General features: G+C 40.6%; 1 protein-coding gene across 3 annotated transcripts in view; it reads right to left on the bottom strand.

Annotated features, from left to right (window-relative positions):
• Nucleotides 1-2,946: 2,946 nt before the first annotated feature.
• The window catches only part of LOC111850824 (tubby-related protein 3), a 28,010-nt gene continuing 4,196 nt past the window's right edge, over nucleotides 2,947-26,760 (bottom strand). For all 3 annotated transcript variants that reach the window (XM_072703291.1, XM_072703290.1, XM_023825122.2), the window contains exons 5-14: nucleotides 26,272-26,428; nucleotides 24,953-25,183; nucleotides 23,061-23,186; nucleotides 18,685-18,866; nucleotides 18,415-18,573; nucleotides 18,216-18,328; nucleotides 17,297-17,411; nucleotides 10,429-10,527; nucleotides 7,916-8,087; nucleotides 2,947-7,726 (exon numbers count right to left, since the gene is read on the bottom strand). In XM_072703291.1, the coding sequence (XP_072559392.1) occupies nucleotides 7,593-7,726; nucleotides 7,916-8,087; nucleotides 10,429-10,527; nucleotides 17,297-17,411; nucleotides 18,216-18,328; nucleotides 18,415-18,573; nucleotides 18,685-18,866; nucleotides 23,061-23,186; nucleotides 24,953-25,183; nucleotides 26,272-26,380 (1,440 nt within the window). In that variant the 5' untranslated portion in view covers nucleotides 26,381-26,428 and the 3' untranslated portion in view covers nucleotides 2,947-7,592. The remainder of the gene's footprint in view (nucleotides 7,727-7,915; nucleotides 8,088-10,428; nucleotides 10,528-17,296; nucleotides 17,412-18,215; nucleotides 18,329-18,414; nucleotides 18,574-18,684; nucleotides 18,867-23,060; nucleotides 23,187-24,952; nucleotides 25,184-26,271; nucleotides 26,429-26,760) is intronic.

The raw sequence follows: 26,760 nt of genomic DNA, 5'->3' as shown, positions 1-26,760 counted from the left end.
CTTCTTTCAGAATGTGTAGGAATTTAATATCTTCCAGAGATATGCTCCTCAGACTCAAGGGCCTTAATGACAGCCATCGGGGTCATGGGTGGTAGCTCTCTGATAGATATATGATGGCACAGACCTGTCACCTGCTTGGAGTTTACTCTCTTTTGTGAACTTCCAACAATGCTCTAACCTAGGTCTGTCTTAATAGCATAAGGCTCATAATTACCTCCTGTGATTACCTGTCATGGTACCAGAGCTCTAAAGCAGTCATAACCAATTAGAAGTCCTACACTACAATCCATCAGCGGAGGCACTTCATGAGATATGACTGAAACGTGTTTCCACTCGTTGGCTGTTTCACAGGTGGGAATGTGTGCATGTTCAAGAGGTATAAAATCTGTTGCATAGGCTGGATAGGTCAATAAAGATATCTGAGAAATACCCTCTAGTCCACTGACTCTTCACAACAGAGTCTCTTCCCATCGTTGTAGAGAGTCTGAGTTTTACTGGTTCCATTGTGGTTTGCAACTTTCCACAGAACTCCAGATCAATTAATGTGTTACTGCTCTGTGTGTCCTTTCTTCAACAGACCTTTCCATTAATTTTTGACATTTGTGTATAGAGTGGTTTTCTCTACAGAAGGTACACACCACAGGATTACGATTGTTTACTTGTGTTTTCTCTTTCTTCAGTTTATCAGCGTCTTTTAATTTGATTTTATCCACTTTGTTGGATTTGGCCTTTACGTTGACGGCAAATGCATCTGCTTTTGCACGCTTTGTCTCTCTTGTTGGCTTTTCTTCAGAGGGCTTTAAAGCATACAGAGATGACACTAGATTGCACGCTATACACACTTCTTTGGAGACAAGCAAAGTCTGTAAGACTGGGATAATCTTTGCCTTGGTCCAGCTGTTCTGTGACATAACGGTTCCATCTTGAAGTAACCCAACCTGGAAGCTTGATTAGCATTTTCTGATTTTCTTCACAATCATTTAGTATCTGCAGACCCTTGACATGAGGCATGGCATCACTGCATGCTTGCAGAAAGTCCCCATACTCTTAATGTACTCTTTAGAACCAATCCATTTATTAAGCTTTTCTCTAAATGCGTGCTGCACCACAAATGAGTGGCCATACCTTCTATTCAGTTTATCCCATGCTTGTTTCTAGGCTTCTTCATCTTTTCTATAGAAGCTGCCTTCCAGAGCAAGCTTTGCTTCCCCACCGATGTACCTTTTCAGATAAAACAATTTATCTGCTGCGTTTGAGCAACGACGCTCTATACAGTAAGTGCTTTGAAGCTTGTGCTCCACTCAGTAAACTTCAATGGATCACCATAGAATATAGTGGGATCTGGAAGTGGAAGTCGTGTGAGGACCATTGTCTCCTGTATCACTTGAGCTAGAGCTGTCTCACCTTTTGGAACATTCTCACAGCCAGTGCAGGGGGCAGGTGGACAAGGAGCAATCTCTTCACTGCATACTGATCTACATCTGTCCCTGTGCTCCTTTGACTCCTCCTCAGCATACACTTTAAGCTTGGCTTCTATGACCTCAATGTCTCTTTGGTTTTCCAGTTTTTTTAGTTGTTGACGTTTTTGCATCAATAGCAGCTTCCATTTCAATTTCAGCCCTTTTTGCCGCTAATTGTGCGGCTGCCTCTGTTAGCTGAGAGACTTGATGATTCTGAGAGACAGCTGGAGCGTTTGCTAGGATCAGTAGCTCTGGACACTGTGGATCCGTATATAGACTCAGCATAATCCCTGTCAAAAAGTGTACATAGCCTAACCCTTTCAGCTTCTGTTAAGGTTTAAAGGTATAAAAACTTTAGATGTATTTGTTGAATAGGCAAACAAAAATGTGTTATTTTAGATTAGTATAAAAATCTAACCTTAACTTTAGAAGCAAGATGAACACCACACACACCATGGGCCAGGTAGCTAAAGTTTGCAGCAGGGAACGGGCCCCAGTCCTGTTAGCTAATGTTTCGTGATCGATAAGGCAAGCTGTTTTCAGGGTGTCGCGTGGTGAAACAACGTGGCAGCCAGTCGCCATACCATATACGGTGCAGCATATACTGGCAAAACGGGGTCATTGGTATTTAAAGGAATCAAATACATTACATGTGTTTATTAATGTACAGACTCGCCAGGTGTCATTCTCTCTATCCAACAGTAGGTGCTCTCTAACAAAAAGGTATTACAGAACCTAGCGACCCGCCCCACGCTCCTTATTTTTTGCAGACTTCACACAAACAGAACCCGCAAGGAGTCCGACCCATCGGAACCGCCGCCAATCAACGTAACACAGCTAAACCCCATATGGTCACAATGCAAGCCGGCGAGCATTGGGCTCGGGGTATCATATTCCCGCAACATGATTATGTCGGGAGATTGTTCCCGGCCTTGCCCGCGGTCTCTGGGGAGCAGCCCCGGATAGGAACTACTAAGCAGCATTTAGCAGCAAGCAGCAAAAACATATTTTTTAAAACTTTGACAGAATAAAGCCTTAGTTATTTTAATAAACACGTTTTTTCAGTAAATGGTTGTTCATGCCCATGTGCACAATCAAACATGCTAGTGGTGATAAACACTGAAAAAACATGTTAATTAAAATAACTAAGGTTCTGTTGGTTACTGAGTACTGTACAGTTGCAATATTGGATGTCTGACCCGTCATTCAGTTCAGCAGTAGGTTATAAAGAATGTGTAAGTTCATCTACAATACCTCGCACCGGGCTGTGGTGTCTTCGGGCTTATATCTAACGTGGAGTCCCGGTATTGGTCGGGGTTGCTGCCTCACATTGCCGGTTCACCAGCGGGGCGTGACACATACATCATTGTGATAGGCATATCCACTTTATTCGGACTTGGCTATTTGACAGTTTACACAGCCAAAGGGAAACCTTTGGCAGAAATGATCCAGAGAGGGACATAAGCATTAATATAACTCACAGATTTTTAATATCAATTTCCATGTAATGGTAAAATTTGCTTTGTACAGTGCTTTTAGTATTCCTGATTTTATGTACTATAATTCATACAGGTCCTGAGGACCCCAGTCCTTATTGAGCCCACATCTCCAGTTCCCAGTCCTTATTGAGCCCACATCTCCAGTTCCCGGTCCTTATTGAGCCCACATCTCCAGTTCCCGGTCCTTATTGACCCCGCGTCTCCAGTTCCCAGTCCTTATTGAGCCCGTGTCTCCAGTTCCCAGTCCTTTTTGAGCCTGTGCCTCCAGTTCCCAGTCCTTATTGAGCCCGTGTCTCCAGTTCCCAGTCCTTATTGACCCCGCGTCTCCAGTTCCCAGTCCTTATTGAGCCCGTGTCTCCAGTTCCCAGTCCTTTTTGAGCCTGTGCCTCCAGTTCCCAGTCCTTATTGAGCCCGTGTCTCCAGTTCCCAGTCCTTTTTGAGCCCGTGCCTCCAGTTCCCAGTCCTTATTGAGCCCGTGTCTCCAGTTCCCAGTCCTTATTGACCCCGCATCTCCAGTTCCCGGTCCTTATTGACCCCGCGTCTCCAGTTCCCAGTCCTTATTGAGCCCGTGTCTCCAGTTCCCAGTCCTTATTGAGCCCGTGTCTCCAGTTCCCAGTCCTTTTTGAGCCCGTGCCTCCAGTTCCCAGTCCTTATTGAGCCTGTGTCTCCAGTTCCCAGTCCTTATTGAGCCCACATCTCCAGTTCCCGGTCCTTATTGACCCCGCATCTCCAGTTCCCGGTCCTTATTGAGCCTGTGTCTCCAGTTCCCGGTCCTTATTGAGCCCATGTCTCCAGTTTCCTATCCTTATTGAACCCGCGTCTCCAGTTCCCTATCCTTACTGAGCCTGTGTCTCCAATTCTTGATCCTTATTGAACCCATGTCTCCAGTTCCCAATACTTTTTGAGCCCATGTCTCCAGTCTCCGGTGTTATTGAGCCCACATCTACAGTTCCTGGTCCTTACTGAGCCTGCGTCTCCAGTTCCCGATCCTTCTTGAGCACGCATCTCCAGTTCCTGGTCCTTACTGAGCCTGCGTCTCCAGTTCCCAGTCCTTCTTGAGCACGCATCTCCAGTTCCCAATCCTTATTCAGCCTTATTCAGTTCCCGGTCCTTACTAAACCTGCGTCTCCAGTTCCCAGTCCTGATTGAGTCTGTATCTCCAGTTCCCCATCCTTATTAAGCACACATCTCCAGTTCCTGGTCGAGAGAGTGCCTGCTTTCTGCCAGGGTCAAAGCCTGGAGGTGGAACTCCACCTGAGCCTCCTGCACCCAGTCCAGAAGAAAAAGCTCCATCCAGGTCACTGGTGACCAGTTTGGAAGGTGCTGCTCTGCCACCAGTGTGTAACATTTTGCCTATAGTTCCACTTGCTTCACTAGTGCCTGACTCCCCAGCTGCTACATGTGTAGCACCTGACTCCAGGCCCAGAGGAGGCCAATTAGCTTGAGTCTCCAGCACCAGGCCCAGAGGATGCAGCTTTGCCAGTGCCAGAATCATTGACCTCCATGTCTACAGTTTTGACCCCCTAGGCCACTGTGCCGTGGTGCCTGATGCCTCATCTGTTCTCTTGCTGGTGTCCACCTCACCTAGTTATCGCTGTATGTATATGCCTACCCTTAACATGGTCCCCAGTTCTGTCATCATTGCTTTTATCATCGGTGCTCCGAGTTGGTCCGCATTTGTTAATTGTTTGGCTTCTCCAATAAAGTCCCTTACAGTTTGTCTAGGTACAAGGGCTGCACCTGGATTGCTTACTCCTTCCCTTTCCTTCTGACATGACACTTTCCAATGAACTATTACATACACAATAAATCAGGAGCATTTAACGGGCGTTCGAAGATGGGAGAGAAGCACACATGGATTATGCTGTCTATGTGTATCTTCTCTTACATTTTTTTTGTCCGAATTGATTAATAAAAACCTTAAACCTCAGATTCCCACAATGATTTTGCTGTGTCCCACATAGGTATTCTGAAGAGCATGAGTATATTTACACTCAAAAATAATAGAATGAACGGATTGTCTATTTGCACCCAGGTCCAAATAGCATCTAGCCATCTGCTGGCCTGTTTACTCTTGGTCTCCTGAGTCCCCACCCCCTAGTTCCACAAAAAGCATAAAAACTATTTGCATAGTAGCACGTCACTTCAGCGGCTGAAGGCGGCAAAATGGGATACAAATATAAAAGGTATAATAATAATAATAATAATGTAGCATCATTGGATGCTGACACTTTTGTGCAAATAGCATCTGCCTAGAAAATGCTTATCTACATGCAAAGCCCACTAATGGAACTAAACAAAAGTAAAAGATTCAGGAGGGAATCAGCATTACTGCTGGCTATGATTTTAATTATTAAAAATATAACTGCATTGCATGCAAAAACATGCCTCACACTGTTTTTAAATGATTTGTCAGCTAACCATTCTCTTAGTGATGTATTTGGTCAGCATTTTGCCAAACAGATGTAAGTTATCATAACTCAGTGCTGTGAATATGAATGAGGCCTTTAATGTCTTCCTAAAACAGGACAATATAATTTTTTTTGACAGAAAAATACGAACATGATATAAACACAAAGTGAATTACAGATATGATGATGAAAGTTACTGGCCTGTGGGGAGTGTTATTTTTAAACAATAAACTCAAGAATATTCAACATCAATATCCTCATATGTTGGAAAAAGGAAATCCACTATACAAACCTATATAAACCTAGTATAAACTCACTATATGTGATTTTTAGGGATGATTTTATCATATCCCAAGATGAGTACCTAGACCCATCATAGTCCAGATATCACCTCCACTTTTGGATCAAACTGTTTATAATTTCTATATTAAATTTAAATGATTAGACATTTTGCATGCTCCCCACCAAAGGAAAATAATACAACCATGCTTAAGTATAGAATAAATGCTAAGTATAGAATAATAGCTCATTTGAGTGAACATGACAAATCCTGCCTCCATCTGTCTCATATCAGCCTTTGCTTTAACTAATTACTGCAATATCTCTTTGCTAAGATCCAAATTGCAGAATGATTTTTATGTCTTATTGGAAATTTAATGCAAGCTTATTGGAAATTTGATTGCACCCTTTTGAAAAATTATATACTTTCTAATCAAATTATTGCAGTGTTTAACAATAGACCTGATTGAGAATTATTATCTGTTGCAAGCACACTGAAATTGTGCCTTTGGTCATTGGAAAAAGTGAATTGTATTGTTATTCTTTTTTATAACTTGAACAAAAGTAATGCTATGTTGGAGAACCATTATAAATATGTATTTCATTTGTTAAAAGGCAAAAGAGGTAGCACTGTAGCATGCAAAATTTTATGTGAACAAATTTGTTCTCACTGTTTCACAAGGTCAACGTGGATTCATCTGTGTCTATATGCATTAATCTGTGAACATGAGTATGGTGATATTATGATTTAGTTAATCGAGCCCAGTCAGAGAGAAAGGCCAGCAATGTTAATAATATAAATACAACAGTATATACAATACAATCATATGAAATACAGAACCTGTCTTTTGGGGATTTGGAAAAGAAATTATAACAGTACAGTAGCTTCAGTTAGGGGAGCACAAAGCCTGAAGTTTTTAACAAAGTTTATAATAAGGTTTACAATTCTGTTGGTTGATAATTTCTCATTTAAAACTGTAAAAGTGAAGCAAACTCCTCCAGAACTGCTTTAAGGGTTGACTAGTTCTGCATTCAGAAAAACATCTCTGTACATCAATTTTACTGCACTTGTATCTTTCCTGTTAGCATTAAGGAAGATTTAATAGTAATATGTTATTTCTTAATAAAGAACTAAACATTTAATGGGGTGTCCTAATTTTTTCCCATGACTGTAACTAAAGTAAACTGAGCAAATTTGTTATTTAAGAAGAGTGCATCAAACTGGTAGCCCTTCGTATGGCTCAGTACCCGTGAAGTAGCTCTCAGTTTCAAAAAGGTTGGTGACCCCTGCTTTAGACACTATACTGTGTGAAAATTCCAGTATGGTGCCTGTTTCTGACTGCCTGGAACCAGCATGTCTGGTACTAACGATCATGCTTTGTTCAAAATATTTTAAGTTAGGCATAATACTTAATCAAACTCTAAGTGAACCTCCTGACCCTGTACTGTATGTCTTCAGCTGCAGCTCCATGATTCGCTGTTTGGAGGATCAGGCTGTTTGCATTTATAAGCATCTGGCTGCTAAGTATACAAGCATGTATACAAAGTAAGCTTCTTATAGATTAACTGTGACAATACAGAATCCTTGACTTGATTTGACTAGACTTGACAAAAAAAAGAAAATCCAGCCATTTGTATTTTTAGAATGTCTTTGATGTTATTTATGGAAAATTTAAAAAATATACTAAAAACATCTCATAATTATAAATTCATTTTGAAATGTATTTATTGAATTTTAAATATTTTGTTTTTAAATTATTGATGGACACATTTTAGTAACCGTCTACTAATATTCCTAATATTAGGAAATAATAAAAGCAGACACTTCTTAATGAACACTTAAGTTTCCAATTAATAATGAGCAGATGACATGAGACTAACCGGTGATATGGACTGGACATAAATAACAAAGCCGTATGAAATCATCACCCATGCAGTGGTACTTATTCACACGCCAGTTTGCCGTCAAAGGAGGACAGTGTGATGGCAAAGGCCTGAAGAGCACACAGCGGGAAGCTGTAATCCATGGAGAAGACATTGTCTGAAACACGGCCAAACTGCATGACGATGTAGTCCACTGAAACAAGCAGGGGAAGGATACTGATTAAAGGCCGAAAAGGGACAATGAGCAACGTGATAATAGTGAGTAGTGAAAATAGTGATAATCATCCATAATGAAACAAAGAAAATGGTCAATGGGATTTTTACATGTATCCTACATAAATAACATAGATGTTGTCCCCTTCTCTCCGCCTTTGTCTCTTACCATTGTCAGGATGGATGATCTGAAAGTTCTTGACGGAAGCCTGAGTAACACGCCCGTGGAAGTTGAGCACGTAGGACTGTGTCTGTTCGTTCCACACTGGTGACTTATTTCCCAGGCACACCAGGTTGTCCGTATTGCCATTCTCATAACGACAGGTCAGCGACTCAAGCTCCTGGGTGACCAAGGAGATACAGCAGTGGTTAACAGATTCTGTACTTTTTCAATTATCGATATATAGATACATTTCTGACAATACATGAAGTGCAATGTGTCAGTAGTTTTTGTTTTTAGGATATTAAGGCCTGGACATGCTTCTATGCACATGGACTGTATGTTCGCACATCTACATGCATAATACCAGACTGAACAAGGATGTTGCGCCAGTTTGCTGGGGGACTGACAAAATTTTGCTTTTTTCAGATTGTCAAGCCAGTTTGTCAAGCTTTTGAAATTTCCGCATATTTCCTATTTCTGAAGATTTTTTTCTTTCAAACTGGCTGGCCATTTTTTCCAGCCAATTAAGTGATTGAAGACAAGAAAATGCACTAAACCAGCAAAACTTAATTTTTTATGGATGCATAATAAAACAAAAGGGTTGTGGGAGTGTAGGAGAATCATTCCAAATGCGTGAGACTCCCGTGAAATGCACGAGACTTGGCAGGTCTGTAATATGAACACGTTTCGTTATTACTTCTTTGGACATGCCTGTACAATTCACAAATCTACAGGATGCGTGGAAGAAGGAAAGGGCAGTATTGTTGAGGTATCAGAAAAGCTGGCTGCGATTTCACGCTATTTAGCATCGGGCACTTCACAACAGGCTATAGTAGCAACTTACAGACTAGGAAAATCTACCAGAGGTTGCATTGACATAGAGCTACATGTATTGCATTAAACCTAAGATACAATTTCATGACTTTTTTCCAGACAAGTCCAGGAAAAGTGCTATAAAATGGCAATATAAAGAGGACTTCTGAATGACTACATTTTTAGTAAAACAGTATTAGAATTTGTTTGAGACAATTATACTATTTATAAGTCTTCTGTTTATAAAATATTGAAACATGCCATCTCTGTGTTCGAAACAACTTTTCAATCAGCAAATAAACAGGTATCATGATAATAAATATCTGAAACAAAAATATGCACTATATGGGTAAAAGTTTCGGGACACAACTCTTAATCATTGAATTCACCTTTGCAAAGTCTGTTCCCCATCTGATATTAACAAATATAAGTACAGTGGTACCTCAGTTCTCGAACTCATTAGAACTCAAATTTCTTAAAAGTCGAACCAACCAGTTCGAAAAAAAATTATCTAGAACTCGATCTGAATCTCAGAAGTCAAACCGTGAACGCTGACCTAAGACAACTTGTACACGCGGGGAAATTAGTCGCGCGCGCGGCACGTCTCTCAGCAGAAACATAGGGTAATGCTTCAGTCTAAGCCTTGCATTCACTGTGATAGCATCGTGCATGTTTACACTAGCTGAATACATATATTTAGACAGTAAAAATACATTTTGACAATGATAGACAGTAACAGTAATTATTATTATATAATAAAATACATTTTAATATAAAGATTTCTTATTAATTATTTTAATATTAATAATAAACCATTAATACATTTAACTATAATTATATTGTCGTGCCAAGTGGGGACGGAACGGAGACAAAGGCGCAGACGTCAGGGTATCGGGGAATACGGGGTTTAATTACAGGTAAGGCAGGCAAAACGCAGACGGACAATACAATGACCGGGCTGGGGAAACAAAATGAAACGCGGACGAAATACAGAGGACTAATGACAACAACCAGAAACAGCTGATCACACGGTGATTCCACACGAGGTTAACGAGGGAGCGTGGCACACGGAAGGAGCGGGCGATCGGGGCAGGACACATTGTTTGTATTTTTACTTTACACATTGTTTGGATACATTTATTTTCTTACTTTACAATTTACTGTTTTGATAAATGTGCTTAGATGTGTTTAGTACAGTATGGTCTTCTTGTTTTATCCGGTTCATTTTGTGTTTAAATGCTAAAAAAACATATTTAGGTGTAATTTTTGGGGGGCCAGGAACCAATTAATTGGTTTTCCATTATTTTTTATGGGGAAAATTCGATCACAACTCGAACTTTTTAAGATACAATGGCAAAGCTAAAATGCTTTGACAGATATAAAATAAGTTTTGCACCACCTTAAAGATGATTTAAACATAATTGTCTTTGGCAACCTAAGACTTTTGCACAATACTGTATATTTTTCAATCAAGATGTATTTTAGGAAGGAAGTACACATCAGCAAAAAATCCTGAAATGTCCCTACCAGGTATAAAACATTACTAGCTTTGTGTATATCCAAAATATTGAAACAAACAAATATGATCTGAGGCCTAAGGCACCATAATTTTCAGAAAAATTGTCTTATTTATACTACAAAACTGTCCTGTCTAATGGCAGCAGGGGTTCATTGGTAACCTATAGCACCGGCGACAGTGAACTCACATTTTTAGGGCAGATAATGACTCTCTCATCATTTGCCCTCATTCCAGGAATAATCACAGCCATCTTCCTCGGGCCCTTAAACCCCAGCAAATTTTTCTCCTAACAGCAACAGACAAAAAGAGAGAGAAATTGTTGACACTATACCAGGAACTGTTGGTGAATCGGGGGCTCTGGGCACAAATGAAATCCCCCCCCTCCACCCCAACAAGACATAAACACAAACCAGTTATTCATACACAACTCCCTCTAAGCAAGAATGAAGAGCCAGGTTTTAATATTGCACATCTCTTCCAAAATAAATGATGCTTTGCATTATTACCATTTTCATCATTCAACAAAACAAAGGAAACATAACATATACACGCACACACACACACACACACACACACACACACACACACAGACATATATAATGTGTGTCACACGATTACCAGTGTTAAAGGACGTTTTACAAAACACCAGACACAGTGATCATTTGATAACAACAAAATCACATGAAACTCTCAGGTAACCTCAAGTAAATGGCTACGGCTCTCTCAAAAAACTGAATCAAATTGGCCTAGTCTTGAAACTGAAGATACACTTGTTGCAAATCTGTCTCTAAATAAATCAATATATGCTACAACACATAAAAGGGATGGATGTCATAGCTCGATTTTTAATGCAAAATGGAACAAGAGAACAACAGAGGATTGTGGAACTGGAATCCAGTGCTGTAGGCACACAAAATTCTTTATGTGGATGAAGATGGTTTCAGTCTGGTCAAGACCAGGAACCATGGGAGGAAAGTTAGAGGCCATAGACCAATAATACAAATACCAGGGCAGAGAGTTTCAAACATTATTTTTTATGCCGTCATGTCAGACAGTGGTCCTGAAGCATACATCCCAGCAGTTGGTCCAAATAACTCTGTTAAACATTCCTTGATGAGCTTTTCAGACTTCTGCTGGTTGCCGAGGGGAGACAGGATACTGGGCTCAATGGCAAACATTGTGTAGTCATACAGGACAATGGCCCATTCCATCACTCATTTTCAGTGATGGGGTAGTTTAGGGCTCATCCAAGCATGTCCATTGAATTTGTTCCTCTGTATTCACTGTTCCTCAGTCCTATTGAAAAGTTCTTTCTGCCTGGAATTGAAGGTTTATGACCACGGTCCTTACAACAGAATGTCACTGTTGGATGCCATGACTGAGACTTTTAGGGCAATCACAGCATCTAACTGCCAGGGCTGGATCAGACATGCCTGAACGTATCCATCACGTTGCATTCCTAAAGAATATTTTATGTGACGTTGACGAATACATGAGGCCCAATATCCAGGACAGGACTGATCACACACAGAAGTAGATTTTGATTCTGATTCTCAGGCAAAATGTATGTTTTATTGCACCCTGACTTTATCATTCATTTGTAAATGTTTGATTTTGTTGTTCATGATCAGGTTTGAGTTTGATTGTACCAGTGTAATGCCCAATACAGTAAAATTTCATTTCAGTGAATATGCATCTTCTCTTTTTTGCATTTCACTTTGTTGGAATTTCACCAACACTTCAATTTTTGCATTTCACCTATGTGTACTCATGTGTTTAGTCAGTGATGTTTACGGTGGAGCACAGTTTTTCTCAGTTGCTTATTCATAATTGTCAAACCAGTAGCCTCATTCTCAAAATAGCAAACATAGCTTGCTGAACGCTAAGACAATATGCAAAACTGACTCTGTAGTTCAAAACAATAAATGTTACAAAACTACATAACTTCCTCATCAAGTAACACAAGGTATTAAAAACAGTCTCACATACAAGCATTTATTGTATAATGACAGTCAAAATACTGTCCATATGTCACACTCAATAGTGGGACAAACTGTGGTCAGTCTTGACAGTGTGATGCTGATTTCTTACTAATGTGCAATGTTACAGAATATCACAGAACAGTTACTGCAATCCACAATAAAAACACTGAGTACAACTAAAATCATGATTGTTATGTACAGAAACAGATGGTCCAACACACACATATTACTGTTCTATAAAGTATTTTACTGGGCTTTATACAGTTATACACAGAATTGCTCACATCGGAAAATCAAAAATGTATGGATGATCAACACAAAAATGGTGCCTTTTAATTTAATCCTCTTATTCAGTCCTGTCCTTAAAAATTGGCCACGTGCATTCATCCATATCACATAAAATATTTTCTTTAGCAATGCAGCAGTGGAAATACCTTCAGGCATATTTAATCCAGCCTTTGGAAGTCTGATGCTGTGACATCAACATGCCCATAGTGTACAACAAAGAAAAAGATTGTATTCATACAACTCCCATCTCCAGGCTGAAAAATCTCCTCAATGGGATTAAGAAATGGGGAATATGGTGGAAGAAATTCCATGGACCTGCGTGGATGAACCCTAAACCAGTCCATTACTGCAGATGAGTAGTGGAATGGAACATTGTCCCATATAACCACGTATAGACTTCAGCATCCAATCCCCCTTCAGACACCAGTAGTTGTCTGTAGAGCTCATCCAGGAATGTTGAAATTCTAGTAGAGTTAAAAGGCCCAGCTGCGGGTATGTATGCTACAACACCTGATGCACCTAGTGCAGCACATATGGTTACATTAGCACCTCTCAGCCCTGGTATCTGCACCTTGGACCCATGCCTGATTACTTTTTTCCACACCTCCTTGTCTTGGCCAATTAAAGCCAGCTCCATCCACATAAATGAATTTATGTGGCACAGCAATGGATTCCAGCTTTATAATCTTCCGTAATGACAAGACAGGACAAAGTGAAATGAATGAATGATTGAATGAATGATTGAATGAATGAACATATGAAAAGGAATACAGTACTTCTTTAGTGTAAAACATGAAGTCACTCTACAAAAATGACTATAAGAAAAAATTAGACTTGTGCTGAAACTGTTGCTGTTTTGTTCACATGGGACTGACAATTGACTGTGTGAGTTACATCTCTAAGCAACTGAGGAAAACTGTAAAATAAAAGTAAGAAACATTGTGCTATAAACACCATCACAGTTTATTTCTCTGCCTCAGTGAGATATGTGTTTTGCAGTGAATGCAAGTTTGTAACTCCTGTTACCCTGCCTGGTGAGTGTGTGCTCCGACCTCCGTCTCAGTGTGAGTGTGTAGCTCCCGTTACCCTGCCCGGTGAGTGTGTGCTCCGACCTCCGTCTCAGTGCGAGTGTGTAACTACTGTTAGCCTGCCTGGTGAGTGTGTGCTCCGACCTCCGTCTCAGTGCGAGTGTGTAACTACTGTTACCCTGCCTGGTGAGTGTGTGCTCCGACCTCCGTCTCAGTGCGAGTGTGTTACTCCCGTTACCCTAGCTGGTGACCATGTGCCCCGACCCCCATCTCAGAGTAACTGTGTTACTCCCGTTACCCTGCACGGTGAGTGTGCGTCCCGACCACCATCTCAGTGTGAGTGTGTACTCTCTGAGGTATCTCGTTACAGCCATGCAGCTAATTCATTCCTGTTTTTTTATTTAAAAATGTATGATGAGTCTAGACATATTAGTCATCTTACGAAGGAAAGTCAGGTGACCATGATTCATGATGATTTGTGTAATGTCTTCCACACTTTCCGTAAAACTACTGTGGTGTGTTTCACCCCAGTATTTACGGTTTTGTTCATGCGTCAAGACCTGTAACCATCAGTTATGTTCCTTTTCTCTCCCTGCAATATCATGCTACTTAATTTTATTTTCATGCTTGTATTGTGTTGGCCGTGTTCCTACTCAGTCCCTGATAAATGCTTATCTTTAAAAGTCAAACCTGGTGATCACAGCCGAGACCCGTGTCACATGGTTACATTTGTCACCCTACCACAAATAAATTGATGTGTTATATGCATATGGATGTAAGGACCAGCTATTTTAAAGCATATGATTGGAAAAGGATATGGGTATATTTTCTCTGTTACAATTTTTGCACATTTAGAATTTTAAAGTACATCATTTTCAGTTTGGTATGCACAGGGAACAGGGAACATTTGGGGGTTGGTGACAGGATTGGCACTCTACCTACTGGAAAAAAAACTCACACTGTACCAGTTGAACTAGTGTGGTGCTGAGGTATCACCCACTGCCCTCAGGTTCTCATCCCCGAGATGGTGTGGTGGGTGCTGTAATCAGTGCATACTCCCTAATGCTCTCTGCTCATCATAGAGGATGGGGCCTCAATTCAGAATAAGTGATACTGTAATGGTTAGATTGTGTTGCTAGGGAATGAGTGGCAGGAAAGTAGCTTATTCAGAGTACAGCTGTGTAGGAAGCACCAGGCAGCAGCTGTAAATGTAACCCCCATCCTGCTTTGATTAGAAATAATTCAGCAGAAAAATCATTAATGTTACCATACAAAATTCAGGTCCTCATCTTTTAACTCCAATTGTTGCAGTTGTTCTTAAAATAATACTTTGATACTCTGGTTATTAATAATCGTTGGCATAATGGTGATGGAGGATAATCCCTTGTGCTATAGACACTATTCATTAAAATCATTAACCTGCGTATTACTATCAACTACAGAGCAATGAATGAAAGATTTTAGAATCTTGTGTTGGTTTACAACACTGCAATACTAGTATATTTACTAACTTCTCATAACTCAGAATATAAGATTATATGTGTAAACTAATGTTTCTTTTCATCCAAAGCCAGCAAACACAGTCTAATCCATTATAATGCATTCTCCACAGTGGCTCCACAGTGTCTAATAAGTTTGTAATTGCTCCACGAAGAACAAAATGAAATATTATTTACTTCCTGCTGTAAATTAGATTGGTTGAAGGAATTTAGCTAATACCTCTTTAAGTAACTTTAATAAATCATGTAGTGGTGGGTGCAATGTGAGGGTCACCTGTACCCTCTAAGGCTGTCAGTCTCTCATTGTTACTCACTTATGGGAATAGTTTATGTGCAAATGGGACCTGTGTTATTGTTAGGAAATAATCCACATCAAACATCACGCTACACTGAACTCTTGATTAAGTGATTTAGATATTTAATGAGGTCCAGGGAGCATGTGGTCACCAGGAAGCATGTGTGTAGTCTTCCTGATAACAAGCTGCAAGCTGAATCCTTGGGTTCCTTTAAATCAGAGCTAGATAAGATTTTAACAACTCTGAGCTATTAGTTAAGTTCTCCCCAAGCGAGCTCGATGGGCCAAAATGGCCTCCTCTCGTTTGTATAGTTCTTATGTTCTTATGTAATTTTGATACTTGTCCTTAATTTAATCGAGTCCATCCTGTGTCCCTCCATCACAAGCAGCCACCAAACAGGACAGGAACAGACTGCAACGGACAGTCTGGACAGCAGAACGAATCACTGGTGCCCCCCCTGCCCTCCTTCCAGCACTTGGACACTTCAAGAAGCAAAAATCATCAGTGACCTATCACACCCTGGGCCCCGTCTCTTTGAACTCCTCCCCTCTAGCAGACGATTCAGAGGTCTGCAGACCAGGACCAGTCGCCACAGGAACAGTCTCTTCCCTCAAGCCATCACCCTTACAAACACCTGACCTGCAACATCAACTTACATCTGTTTCCCTGGCTGCTGCACCCTGCTCCACTCACAACACACCACTGAACCGAATCTAAGACACCCCACACACTTTGCACCTTGTATGTTGTTTGCACTTTATGTACATTGTCTGTCTGAAAATAAGGTGTCTTTTATATGTAAAAATGTATTTAATCTGTACTGTTTTGTTCTATTGTATTGTAATATACTGGAGAGAGACCAACTGCCGGAAAGAAATTGCATGTGCCACACACACACTAGGCCAATTAACCTGATTCTGCTTCTGATTCTAATTTGTTTAATTTTGCATTTCATTTTTGAATTTATTTCAGGCATCCTATGCATATAACTCTAGGCTTACCTAATTTATATTAAAATTCACGACTTCATTAAAATGATTATACTTTATTGATCCCTGTGGGGAATATCTCTTTTTGCCTACCCCACCTTGCTCTCTGTGACACACAGAAACATACAGGTGAGGGCAAGCTTGACAGCAAAGAGGAGCTACTCACTGAGCTGTGGGTTAAGGGCCTTGCTCAAAAATGCAATAGCCATGTGGCTTCTTCTGGTGAGGCAGGGATCAAACCAGCAACCTTCCAGTCACAAGCACGGAGTTTTAGCTCACTGAACCACATGCTGCTTTTGATGAAAAACATAAGGAAGCATTAATAAATAGGAATCCAGTACCTTACAGGTCTCAGACTGGCACACATACCAAGGGCAATTCAGAGACTCTGATGCCACATTGCTTTGGACTGTGAAAGAAAACCAGAGCAACTGCAAGCTAAACAGAAGTTTGTGCTGCAATTTCTTATCAAAAAATTGTTAATCTACTTATTTGGCAACTAATTTATTATTGTTCTCAGTCAAACATTGACAATACCTCAGTTGTTTAAGATATCACCAATTATTATTATTATTAAGATACAGTGATAATAAAAGTAACTGCATATGGTGCTCTACTGTACTGTACCTTGAGCCGACAAACCACGAGGGTCACAAAGTAGTGTTTGCATTCGCCATTACAAACCATTGTATTTAAACTAATTATTAATATAATTGGCTTCGGGTGTTCTTAACCTGGGGACTGCCTTTATGCAATAAGTAGGATAATCTGGATCTCAGTATTAATCATCAATATACGAAATATCAATGGGAAAAAGTTCTGCAAATACCATTTCACTATTGCTGTACTCAGGCAAGGGGGGGCTTTGCTTGCCAGGCTGTCCTGACCGTACGTCTCTGGTACTGATATTGTCTGTCCATTCACACCAGCATGTTTACCTCATCCAAACCCTCTAGGCATAAATTCAACTCACATAGCAGATGGCTGCAAGTTCCTGGCGAAGCATCTCTGTCTCTTTGATAAAAGGCTGTTTTTCTGGATTTTCCCCGCCGTCAAACACAGTGAATTTAGTACCCAGCACGTTGGACCTGAAAAGGGAAAAGGATCATATGACAGAAAGACCCAAACGGCATGGTTCACAGAGCGGGAAGTTACTGTTACAGATGGTCTGGCTGAAGGACAAAGGGACAATCCATGGTGCAGCTCACAAAATGCAAAGAACTTTATTTAACTAAAAAAAAAAAATAAAGAAACAAAAACAAAAAAATCAAAAACGAAGGATCATGAGGGGTCAAAAACAAAGCCGGAACACAAGAACTAAGGCAGGGAGCAACACAGGAACAATCACAGCACTGCAGAAACAAACACATAAACAGCTACTCCAGAACAACTACAATGACCGACTAAAGACTAAAGCAAGGGCACCTAAATACACACATGACAAGGATTAACAGGAGACAGGTTTGGGCAGCAACAAACACAGGTGAGGGGCAATCAACAGGTAAAGAATCACACACCAGGGGAGACTAGGGTAACAAAGATAAATGAACAGTACTGCAAGCAAGAACTGGGAGCAACAGAAAAATAAACCAGGAAACAAACTAGAAAAATTAAACATGACAAAAAAGAAGCCTGGATGACACAGCAACCAGCTCAATCCATTAAGCCATGTGGCAGCACAATGCGAGAACATATTAGGAGCTAATGGACATGGGATGGTCACTGACACCTGCTGGCCAAACAGGGAACGGACATGGGACAGGGACTGATCCTGACAGTGACTGTATTAAAATATAGCAACATGTAATTCAGGGAGAGCGCTGCTGAAAGGCAGGTGATTGTTTAGGACACAACACTCTCCAGTGTTGCCAGAAAATGGCAGGAAGGCTCACCGTAATTTGCCTATGTAGCTCTTTGTCTTTCTGGATAAGTCGGTTGGGTCAGTGGAGATCAGGTAGTTTGAGGTTTTGCTCTTTTTCCTCTTCCTGCCAGCCATCAGAAAGACCTGTTATGGAATTGTCAAGTTTGTTAAATATCGGATAAACTTTTGTGATTTTAACCAATTGTGTCCTTCGCTTCTTGCTTACGGACCCGTGTCCCATCTTCTTTCTCAAGATGGAGGTAATATGTGGGGTAAATTCCTCTCTCCATGCCTCTTCTGTCCCGTGTTATCCTGCATTGGATTGTTGAGTCTCTTGGAGCAGGGCGCAGAGCGAACTGTCCCAGGTCCTCTATGGAGAGGGGGAAAGACTAAAGCAGATACAGGTACAGTCAACAAACCGAAAGTGAGGCTCAGTCTTATTAGCACTTATAACGGAAACACTGGTAAGACATGAGCATTTAAATCACAATAGCACTTACCCTTCCATCTGAGATGTTGTCTGAGAATGAGTGCCGTCGATTAGTATTGAAATCTGCAAGGCATCGAGTGTCCCCATCCCTTTTTTTAACCTTTGTAAAAGTTTGCAAATCTTCTTCCTCTTCTTCATCGCTCTCCTCTTCTGTCTCCTCTTCATCATCACTGTCGCTAGTTTGACTCTTTGCTGAAATGCCAAAGGTGACCATTAAAGAGCTGCTACATGTGTGTTTGGAATAAAGTGAAGCAAACTCAGTGACCATGGAGCCTATTCCAGGATGCACACAGCATGACACCCAGAGAGGGATGTCAGTCCATCGCAGAGCACACGCTCTCCCACTCACACATGCTCTCCCAGTCACACACGTTCTCCCAGTCACACACTGTGGGCACAGGTCCATCCAACCACTGTGGGTAAAAACAGGAGTACCAAGAAGGAACCATCAAGAACACACTCCACACGCAGAGAGACAAGAGGAATGTCCATCCATCCATCCATCCATCCATCTTCTATTATGTTTTCTTGGTGACAGTCACGGTAAAAACAAATTCAACAATAATAAATCAAATGAAGTGGTTCCCATAGTTGTACATGTTAAGAATATGTAAGCGCAATGGTACATACAACTTCTTCTTTGGCTTTTATGTGATGGGACAAGACACCAGTAAAAAACCATCAATGTGAACCTGCTCAACTACCTAACCACAGAGTTTAAGCAGCAAATCCCAGGGTTCTGGCATGAGGAGGGAACAGAAACAGCAGAGTATGGGGGGATGGTTAGATGAGCCCTTTCACTTCTCCTCATTGCAAGTTCTGTGAGACTGGGGTTCTGTTTATCTCCTGATGTTCACACCCAGATATTGCAGCTATCGCTACAGTACATGATTAGGAAATTGCCCGGGAGTTCTACCTTGCGACCATCTTGGGGAAATATATCAGGTCATCTGGGCCAGTTATGTCACAGGTAGTGCAGCAATAGATTTGTCTATCTCTTTAAGCAGTGCTGCATCTTGCACCTGCATAACTGTTACACATTGCAGCAGTACAGATCACTGCTTTCCCAATTGCCATTGCCATTAAAAAGCAGATGCCATCTCGAGCGACATGCAAAGAAGGTTGCAGGTGTGATGACTTCTCCTGAATCTCTAGGCCTCACCAAAGGAACCTTTGTCAGATGGTAAGCTACTGGTGGATTCCCCTAAATTAATAGTCAGCCACATATCTCCACAATTGAATAAATTAGTAATCTACTGCATTTAATGCCATTTGCTTCCAGAGATGACAGATCCCAGAAACCTTTGACATCGCAACCTCCAATACCCGCCCTATATTCACTGCATTCCCTTTTACATGAACAATAAAAACAAACCAGTCATAAGAGGTAGATGTCACATTAGGTTTCTTAAAGACAAAATTAGCAGGATTTGTGCCGATAAAAAGTTTTCTAATATTAAGTGTTGCATGAATTACATTTAATGCAAGGCAACTTTACTTACAACCTGAATTCTAGAAAAGTTGGCATGTTCTTTAAATTTGAATAAAATGAAAACTAAAAGACTTTCAAATCACATAAGCCAATATTTTATTCACAACAGAACACAGATAAATGTTTAAACTGAGAAATTTTACGATTTTATGCACAAAATGAACTAATTTCGAATTTGATGCTTGCTACAGGTCTCAAAATAGTTGGGATAGGAGCATGTTTACCATGGTATAGCACCTCTTCTTTTCAAAACAGTTTGGAGACATCTGGGCATCGAGGTTATGGAGTTTTGGTGTTGGAATTTGGTCCTGATATAGGTTGCCAGCTGCTGAAGAGTTCGTGATTGTTTTTGACGTATTTTCCATTTAATGATGCGCCAAATGTTCTCTATAGGTGAAAGATCTGGACTGCAGGCAGGCCAATTCAGCACCCGGACTCTTCTCCGACGAAGCCATGCTGTTGTAATAGCAGCGATATGTGGTTTTGCATTGTCCAGCTGAAATACACAAGGCCTTCCTTGAAGTAGACGTCATCTGGAGGGGAGCATATGTTGCTCTAAAACCTTTATATACCTTTGAGCATTCATAGTTCCTTCCAAAACATGCAAGCTGCCCATACCGTATGCATTTATGCACCCCCATACCATCAGAGATGCTGGCTTTTGAACTGAATGCTGATACCACGCTGGAAGGTCTCCCTCCTCTTTAGCCTGGAGGACACGACATCCTTGATTACCAACAAAAATGTCAAATTTGGACTCCTCTGACCATAGAACACTTTCCCACTTTGAAACAGTCCATTTCAAATGAGTCTTGGCCCACAGGACACAACGGCGCTTCTGGACCATGTTCAGATATGGTTTCCTTGTTGGATGATAGAGCTTAAGTTGGCATCTGCAGATGGCACAGTGGATTGTGTTTTCTGACAGTGCTTTCTGGAAGTATTCCTGGGCCTATTTAGTAATGTCATTGACACAATCATGCCGATGAGTGATGCAGAGTCGTCTGAAGGCCCGAAGACCACGGGCATCCAATAAAGGGCTTTCGGCCTTGTCCCTCACGCACAGAGATATCTCCAGTTTCTTTGAATCTTCTGATGATGTTATGCACTGTAGATGATGAAATTTGCAAAGCCTTTGCAATATGACGTTGCGGAACATTGTTTTTAAAGTATTCCACAATCTTTTTTACGCACTCTTTCAGATATTGGAGAGCCTCTGCCTCTCTAAGACAACCCTTTTATAGCTAATCATGTTACAGACCTGATATCAATTAACTTAATTAGTCGCTAGATGTTCTCCCAGCTGAATCTTTTTAGACTTTCTTGCTTTTTCAGCCATTTGTTGCCCCCATGCCAACTTTTTTGGGACCTGTAGCAGGCATCAAATTTGAAACGAGCTCATTTAGTGGATAAAGGTGTAGAGTTTCCCATTTTGAACATTTGTTATGTTATCTTTGTTATGTTTTGTTGTGAATAAAATATTGGCTCATGTGATTTGAAAGTCTTTTAGTTTTCATTTTATTTAAATTTAACGTCCCAACTTTTCCGGAATTCGGGTTGTACATAAGACATTTCATAGAGAAGGTAAATTCATAATAGTAAATTCATTAACAAAGCAAAGGGATATGTCATCACCTTGTATAATGTTTTCAACAAACATCATTGACGTTAGGTCATCACTTCCGATTTTTATCTCCTTGTGAGTTTTTCCAGGTATCGATCACTTTGCCTTTTTGTTGACCACGGTTTAGATACACCCTCAGATACCTTCGCCTCAGCTACTTTTGCATATTGTGTGTGTGGTAAGGAATGACTGCCATTTTTGTTGATCTATTTTGTGTGTGTTTGGGTAAGAAGTCAGGGTGAGTGATTGTCTTTTGTTTCCTTTTTCTTTGTTTAGGGTAGGTGGTATTAGATCATCCTGGTAGTTTGTTTTGGTTGTTCTTTTGGCCCAGGTCGCAACCCAATTGCGTTGTCAGTCCTTGTAAATATACCTGGTGTTTTTACATTAATCCATTTCAGGTGCCATGGTTTTCTTTACCCCTTCCATTCATTCTGTTACTCCCCTACCCCACTAAACAGGGGATCATAACAACTCCCTCGATCGGCAGCACGAGCACAGCGACTCAGCTATTTACATGCCGCAAACACTCAGGGTGTGGCACTCACAGAAACACACACACTGTAGTGGAAAACAGTACACAAGTTACCATGCGATCATTCACAATATAAAAAACTCATAAACACACACACATTTAAACCACAAGGTTAACACATACTAGCATCGTGGTGCAAGGCATGCTGGTACTTGAATAATGAAATTAAAGTGACTGGTCCTGCGGAGTAATGATATTATTCCAGTCCCTCTGATACTCACTACCTGAGTTCAATATAAAAATGAACACACAGTACAATTAAATTATTTCTAGATGCTGAGGATGGGTTTGAATGTTTTCCAGAGACATTCCTGTGTTTAGTAACACTAATACAAAAAAGACCATCGGGACAGAGTAACAGTATCTATTTCTGTATCTGTTAAACTGAATATGAATATTGTTTTAACAGGCTGAGAGAATGTTCAGGAATGAGGGTCAATATTCAGGCCAGAAAATGCCAGCGATTTGCACAGCTCATGAATTCTGCTGTCAATAAACTTTCAGAATAAAGCAGCACAGAAATAACTTTTGATGATGTAAGAAGATGAAATTTGTCATGAAATTCTCTGCTTTTTCACAATACTCCTTTCACTGTGCACACGGAAAACAGACCATACGTTACACGCTTCAGTAAGGAACCCAGATCCACCTCTCAGTGTTATAAGTGCTCTACACATACCTCAGAAACTGCCTGGAGATTAATAAAATGGGTCTACAGTTCTACGGTACACAACTTACATGTCACAGGCTGACATGTCTCCACAGGGAATGTCCAGTCAGCGTCACGAGGCGGGTCGTCTCTGTCCTGCTCACTGGTCGCATGCTCACACATCTTATATGCCATCCCAAAATTAATCTGAACCACTGAGAAGTAAGAAATGCATGTGACAACCAGCATTTAAATACAGTGCAAAATATAGCAAGAAAATATTGGTTGCATTGTTTTAATTTTTGTACATTAGTATTCCTTTGATACATTTTCAAAGATACTGGGTTTAGTACTGGCTTACGTCATATTTTTCATTTTCTGAAAGTCCTGTTGTGTGTGTATCAACGTGTAGATTATGTTTGCATTACTTTATGGGGACCAACAGGCCACCACAATGTGATAAAAACCCCATGTTATTTTGACATTGTGGGGACCATTTTGCAATCAAAAAACTAAAAATGCCTAAAGTCTCATATTTTGCTTACTTGTGGTTAAGGTTAGGGCTGGGTAGTGCCATGGCGCGGCATGGCACAGGTGCCGAAAAAAGGTGACAATCCACTTAAAAGCACCAAGACAAAGGGGCTTATTGGGAAAACTTCAATGTAACAGGACCTTGTGGGGTCAAAAGGAAATGGGGGGAAATAAGGACCAACTACAAAAATCTACAGCCTCAGGCACACAGCAGGAGCATCTGACTTTCTATCACAATGATGAATAAACTAAGGCAGGAAGTTCAATACACACAGAAAACAATGGAGAACAAGGGACAAGTGTAACTCACAGTCAATTAAGAAGACTACATACTAGGAACAGGTGGGATGGATTACAATTAACTAATCTCAGAACAAGGAAACTCCAAACACTTAACACTGCAAAACACTGAAAGCTAACATTAGGAATAACTAAGAATTAAAAAAAACTCACAAACATAAAACAAGACACAGGCAGGATAAACCAAAACAGGAGCACAAGGACAAACCATGAAAGATAAGAAAAAACCAAAAGCTAAGGATAAAATAAAACCCAAAAATAAACAAATGGTAATGCAGGCCAAGGCCAAGCTCAAATCCACAACTGGAGAGCTGTTAGCTTGGAAGTCACTCACTCAAGCCATGAGCTATGTAGGGTCATGGAGAACAAGAAAATACACACGAGGCCAAAAGGGGATGAGACACAAAGGGCAGGGTCAGATGCGAGAGACCCTGACAGGTAGGGGTTAGGGTCGTCATGTTGGGATTAGAGTTTCCCCCATAGAAATGAATGGAGAGTCCTCACAAAGATATAATTACAAACCTCTGTGTGTGTGTGTGTGTGTGTGTGTGTGTGTGTGTGTGTGTTTGTGTTTACAGTACATATATAAAATACACCATTTATGTATGAGAGACTTTTGCTCCAATCAACAAAATGAGGAGCTTAGGACCAGAGAACAGGCTCAGCCAGCATCCAGCATCGGGGGGCAGTTGGGGTTAAAGCTACCTTGGCAGCTGTTACAGCTGCGAAGTGGGACCAATTCAATATTGATGCATATGGATTTAGAATGGAACATCATCAGGTGTAATGGCCAGGTGTCCCAATAATTTTGTCCATATAGTGTATATGTATGGTTGAGTGTAATTTTGTTGCCAAGTGATTTGTTATGGGACTGATTTTCTCATCTGATTTTATGCCCTAACCCACCCATACTATAATTTCTCACTCTGCTATTGGGTTAAGTGGTTTGCTCAGTGACAGGACTTAAACCTAAAACCTTCCAGACAGGCTCTGAGCCATAAGCTGCTGAGCTACATATGTAGAAAGTATATACAAAACACACATACAGGATGTATTCATTCATTTTGCATATGCTATATCCAAACAACATCTAGTATGTATGCATGTTTAGCATAACATTATTTACGTGACCACTCAAACACAAACTTGCCTGTTTCGTTTTCTTCTTTGCCGACTTTTTTCTTGATTTTTGTTTGTTTCTCTGACCAACTTCTTGTTTCAACTCCAATGTCTCGTGATTCATGATCAGTTTGTAAATGGATCTTCCTGGTTACCGTAGGCCTTGCAGCTTTGTTGGACGGAAAGTTCCCCTCGTCCAGGCTGATCTCTTCCAAGGGGATGTCAAGGCTGTCGGGGGGGGTGACTGTCACATCGTCACCGGCTAACTCCGTCACAACGGAGAGGAAAACAGTCAGAAAATAAACAAGTATTTCAAGAATTAATTTCCATTTTCCCATTCATTAGTAATAAAATAAGCAGAAGAGGTTTGTGGGTCATCTAGGAAACTAAATGATGTTCTGATAACAATTATGAGTAAAAGACTGTGAATGTTATAGTTTTATATGGTAAAACGTTATTAAAGCTTAGTTTAAGGCTGCATGTCCTGAGATACATTTGCTTTTTCATTGTATGTTGGTTGGTAACGTTGGTACTTTTAAAATTATGAATAAAAAGTCAATGTACATAGACTCAAAAAGTCAGACAAAAGCATTTTGATATAAACTGGCACCTGTGCTGGTTATAATGAATGCTGTGTGCTATTTTTATTCTGCTCTATACTGCTCCTGTTCCTTCCACACATATTGTCGCAGACTGTTTAGGGTACAGTAAGAATTTTTGGAGAGTATTGATCCTTAGGAATATACACTTTGTCTGCTTTCTTATTACTGATGGGCATCTGTGTAGCCCCTGAATCTGTATTGTTATATTGTGGGCCTCAGTCATTATCAGAGCTACCAGCAGCAGTCAAACACACCCAGACGCCCTGATCGGGAAAAGAAATGGTGCTGAATCATTGAGTGGAATGACGAAAGAATGATGGCTTAACTGAATACACAAACACATCACAAATCACTGAAAAAGAAATTTATATTTAGTTCCGTAGATCTAGAAAGACCCATGGGAGGCATCCCAAAACAAATGTCGGTTCCCCAAGACATTTCAGTCGTGACTCCCATCACACTTTGCTTATAACTGAGTCTCTGGGATTTTCTCCCGAAGGCAAGCTGAAAACTTTGTCTTGCTAGTGTTAAATTTAATTTATTGCCACTGGAGCTCTGAATGTTTCATTGTTTATCTGACCATTATGGAAAAGAAAGTATTTCAAAACCATTTACTCTGAATTACTCAGAATATTCCTCAGGGCATGGTCTTAATTCCAATCATGTCCATTTTTGTTCATTATGACCCAAATGGGTCTCATAAATTGTATACCATTACTTTAATAGTGCCAGTTCAGTGTTTACTAACTTTTCAGTGATGTATAACTCTGTGGTTGGCTGACCAAGGGAGTCTTGTCCTCTGCCCCAAATTTCAGCTTCCTGGTCTTGGGCCAAACATCACAATTTGCTTTCAGCATTTGGGTATCAGCTCTCCTTCTTTGCTGCTTCTTAATTAGAAGAATTCTCTATAAGGGGACAACGGAAAGGCACAAGAGGGATGCATTTTTTTTTAGCATAAATGTGATATTTTGTTCAGTTTCTAAGTATATAATAACATGATATCCTGATTTACACACAGTAAAATCAAAGGCAAAAATAAGCAAAACGCAAAAGAGAAACAAGCAGATGCAGGGACATCCAGAGACTTCTTGAGGGGCACAAGCTCAACAGTTATCAGCCCGGGGGTGGGGGGTGCTGGTGGTTTGCTAAGTTGGTCACCGTTGGTGCTCAAAATTAAAAAGCACTCAGTGCCTTTACTGAGGGACAGTGTGTTTTGAATGGGCAATGCTAAAGGGTG

The sequence above is a fragment of the Paramormyrops kingsleyae genome, chromosome 20 (assembly GCF_048594095.1).
Source record: "Paramormyrops kingsleyae isolate MSU_618 chromosome 20, PKINGS_0.4, whole genome shotgun sequence".
NCBI classification, from domain to species: domain Eukaryota; kingdom Metazoa; phylum Chordata; class Actinopteri; order Osteoglossiformes; family Mormyridae; genus Paramormyrops; species Paramormyrops kingsleyae.
Note: the sequence above shows the minus strand (reverse complement) of the source record. Positions and strands in the feature narration are given on the sequence as shown.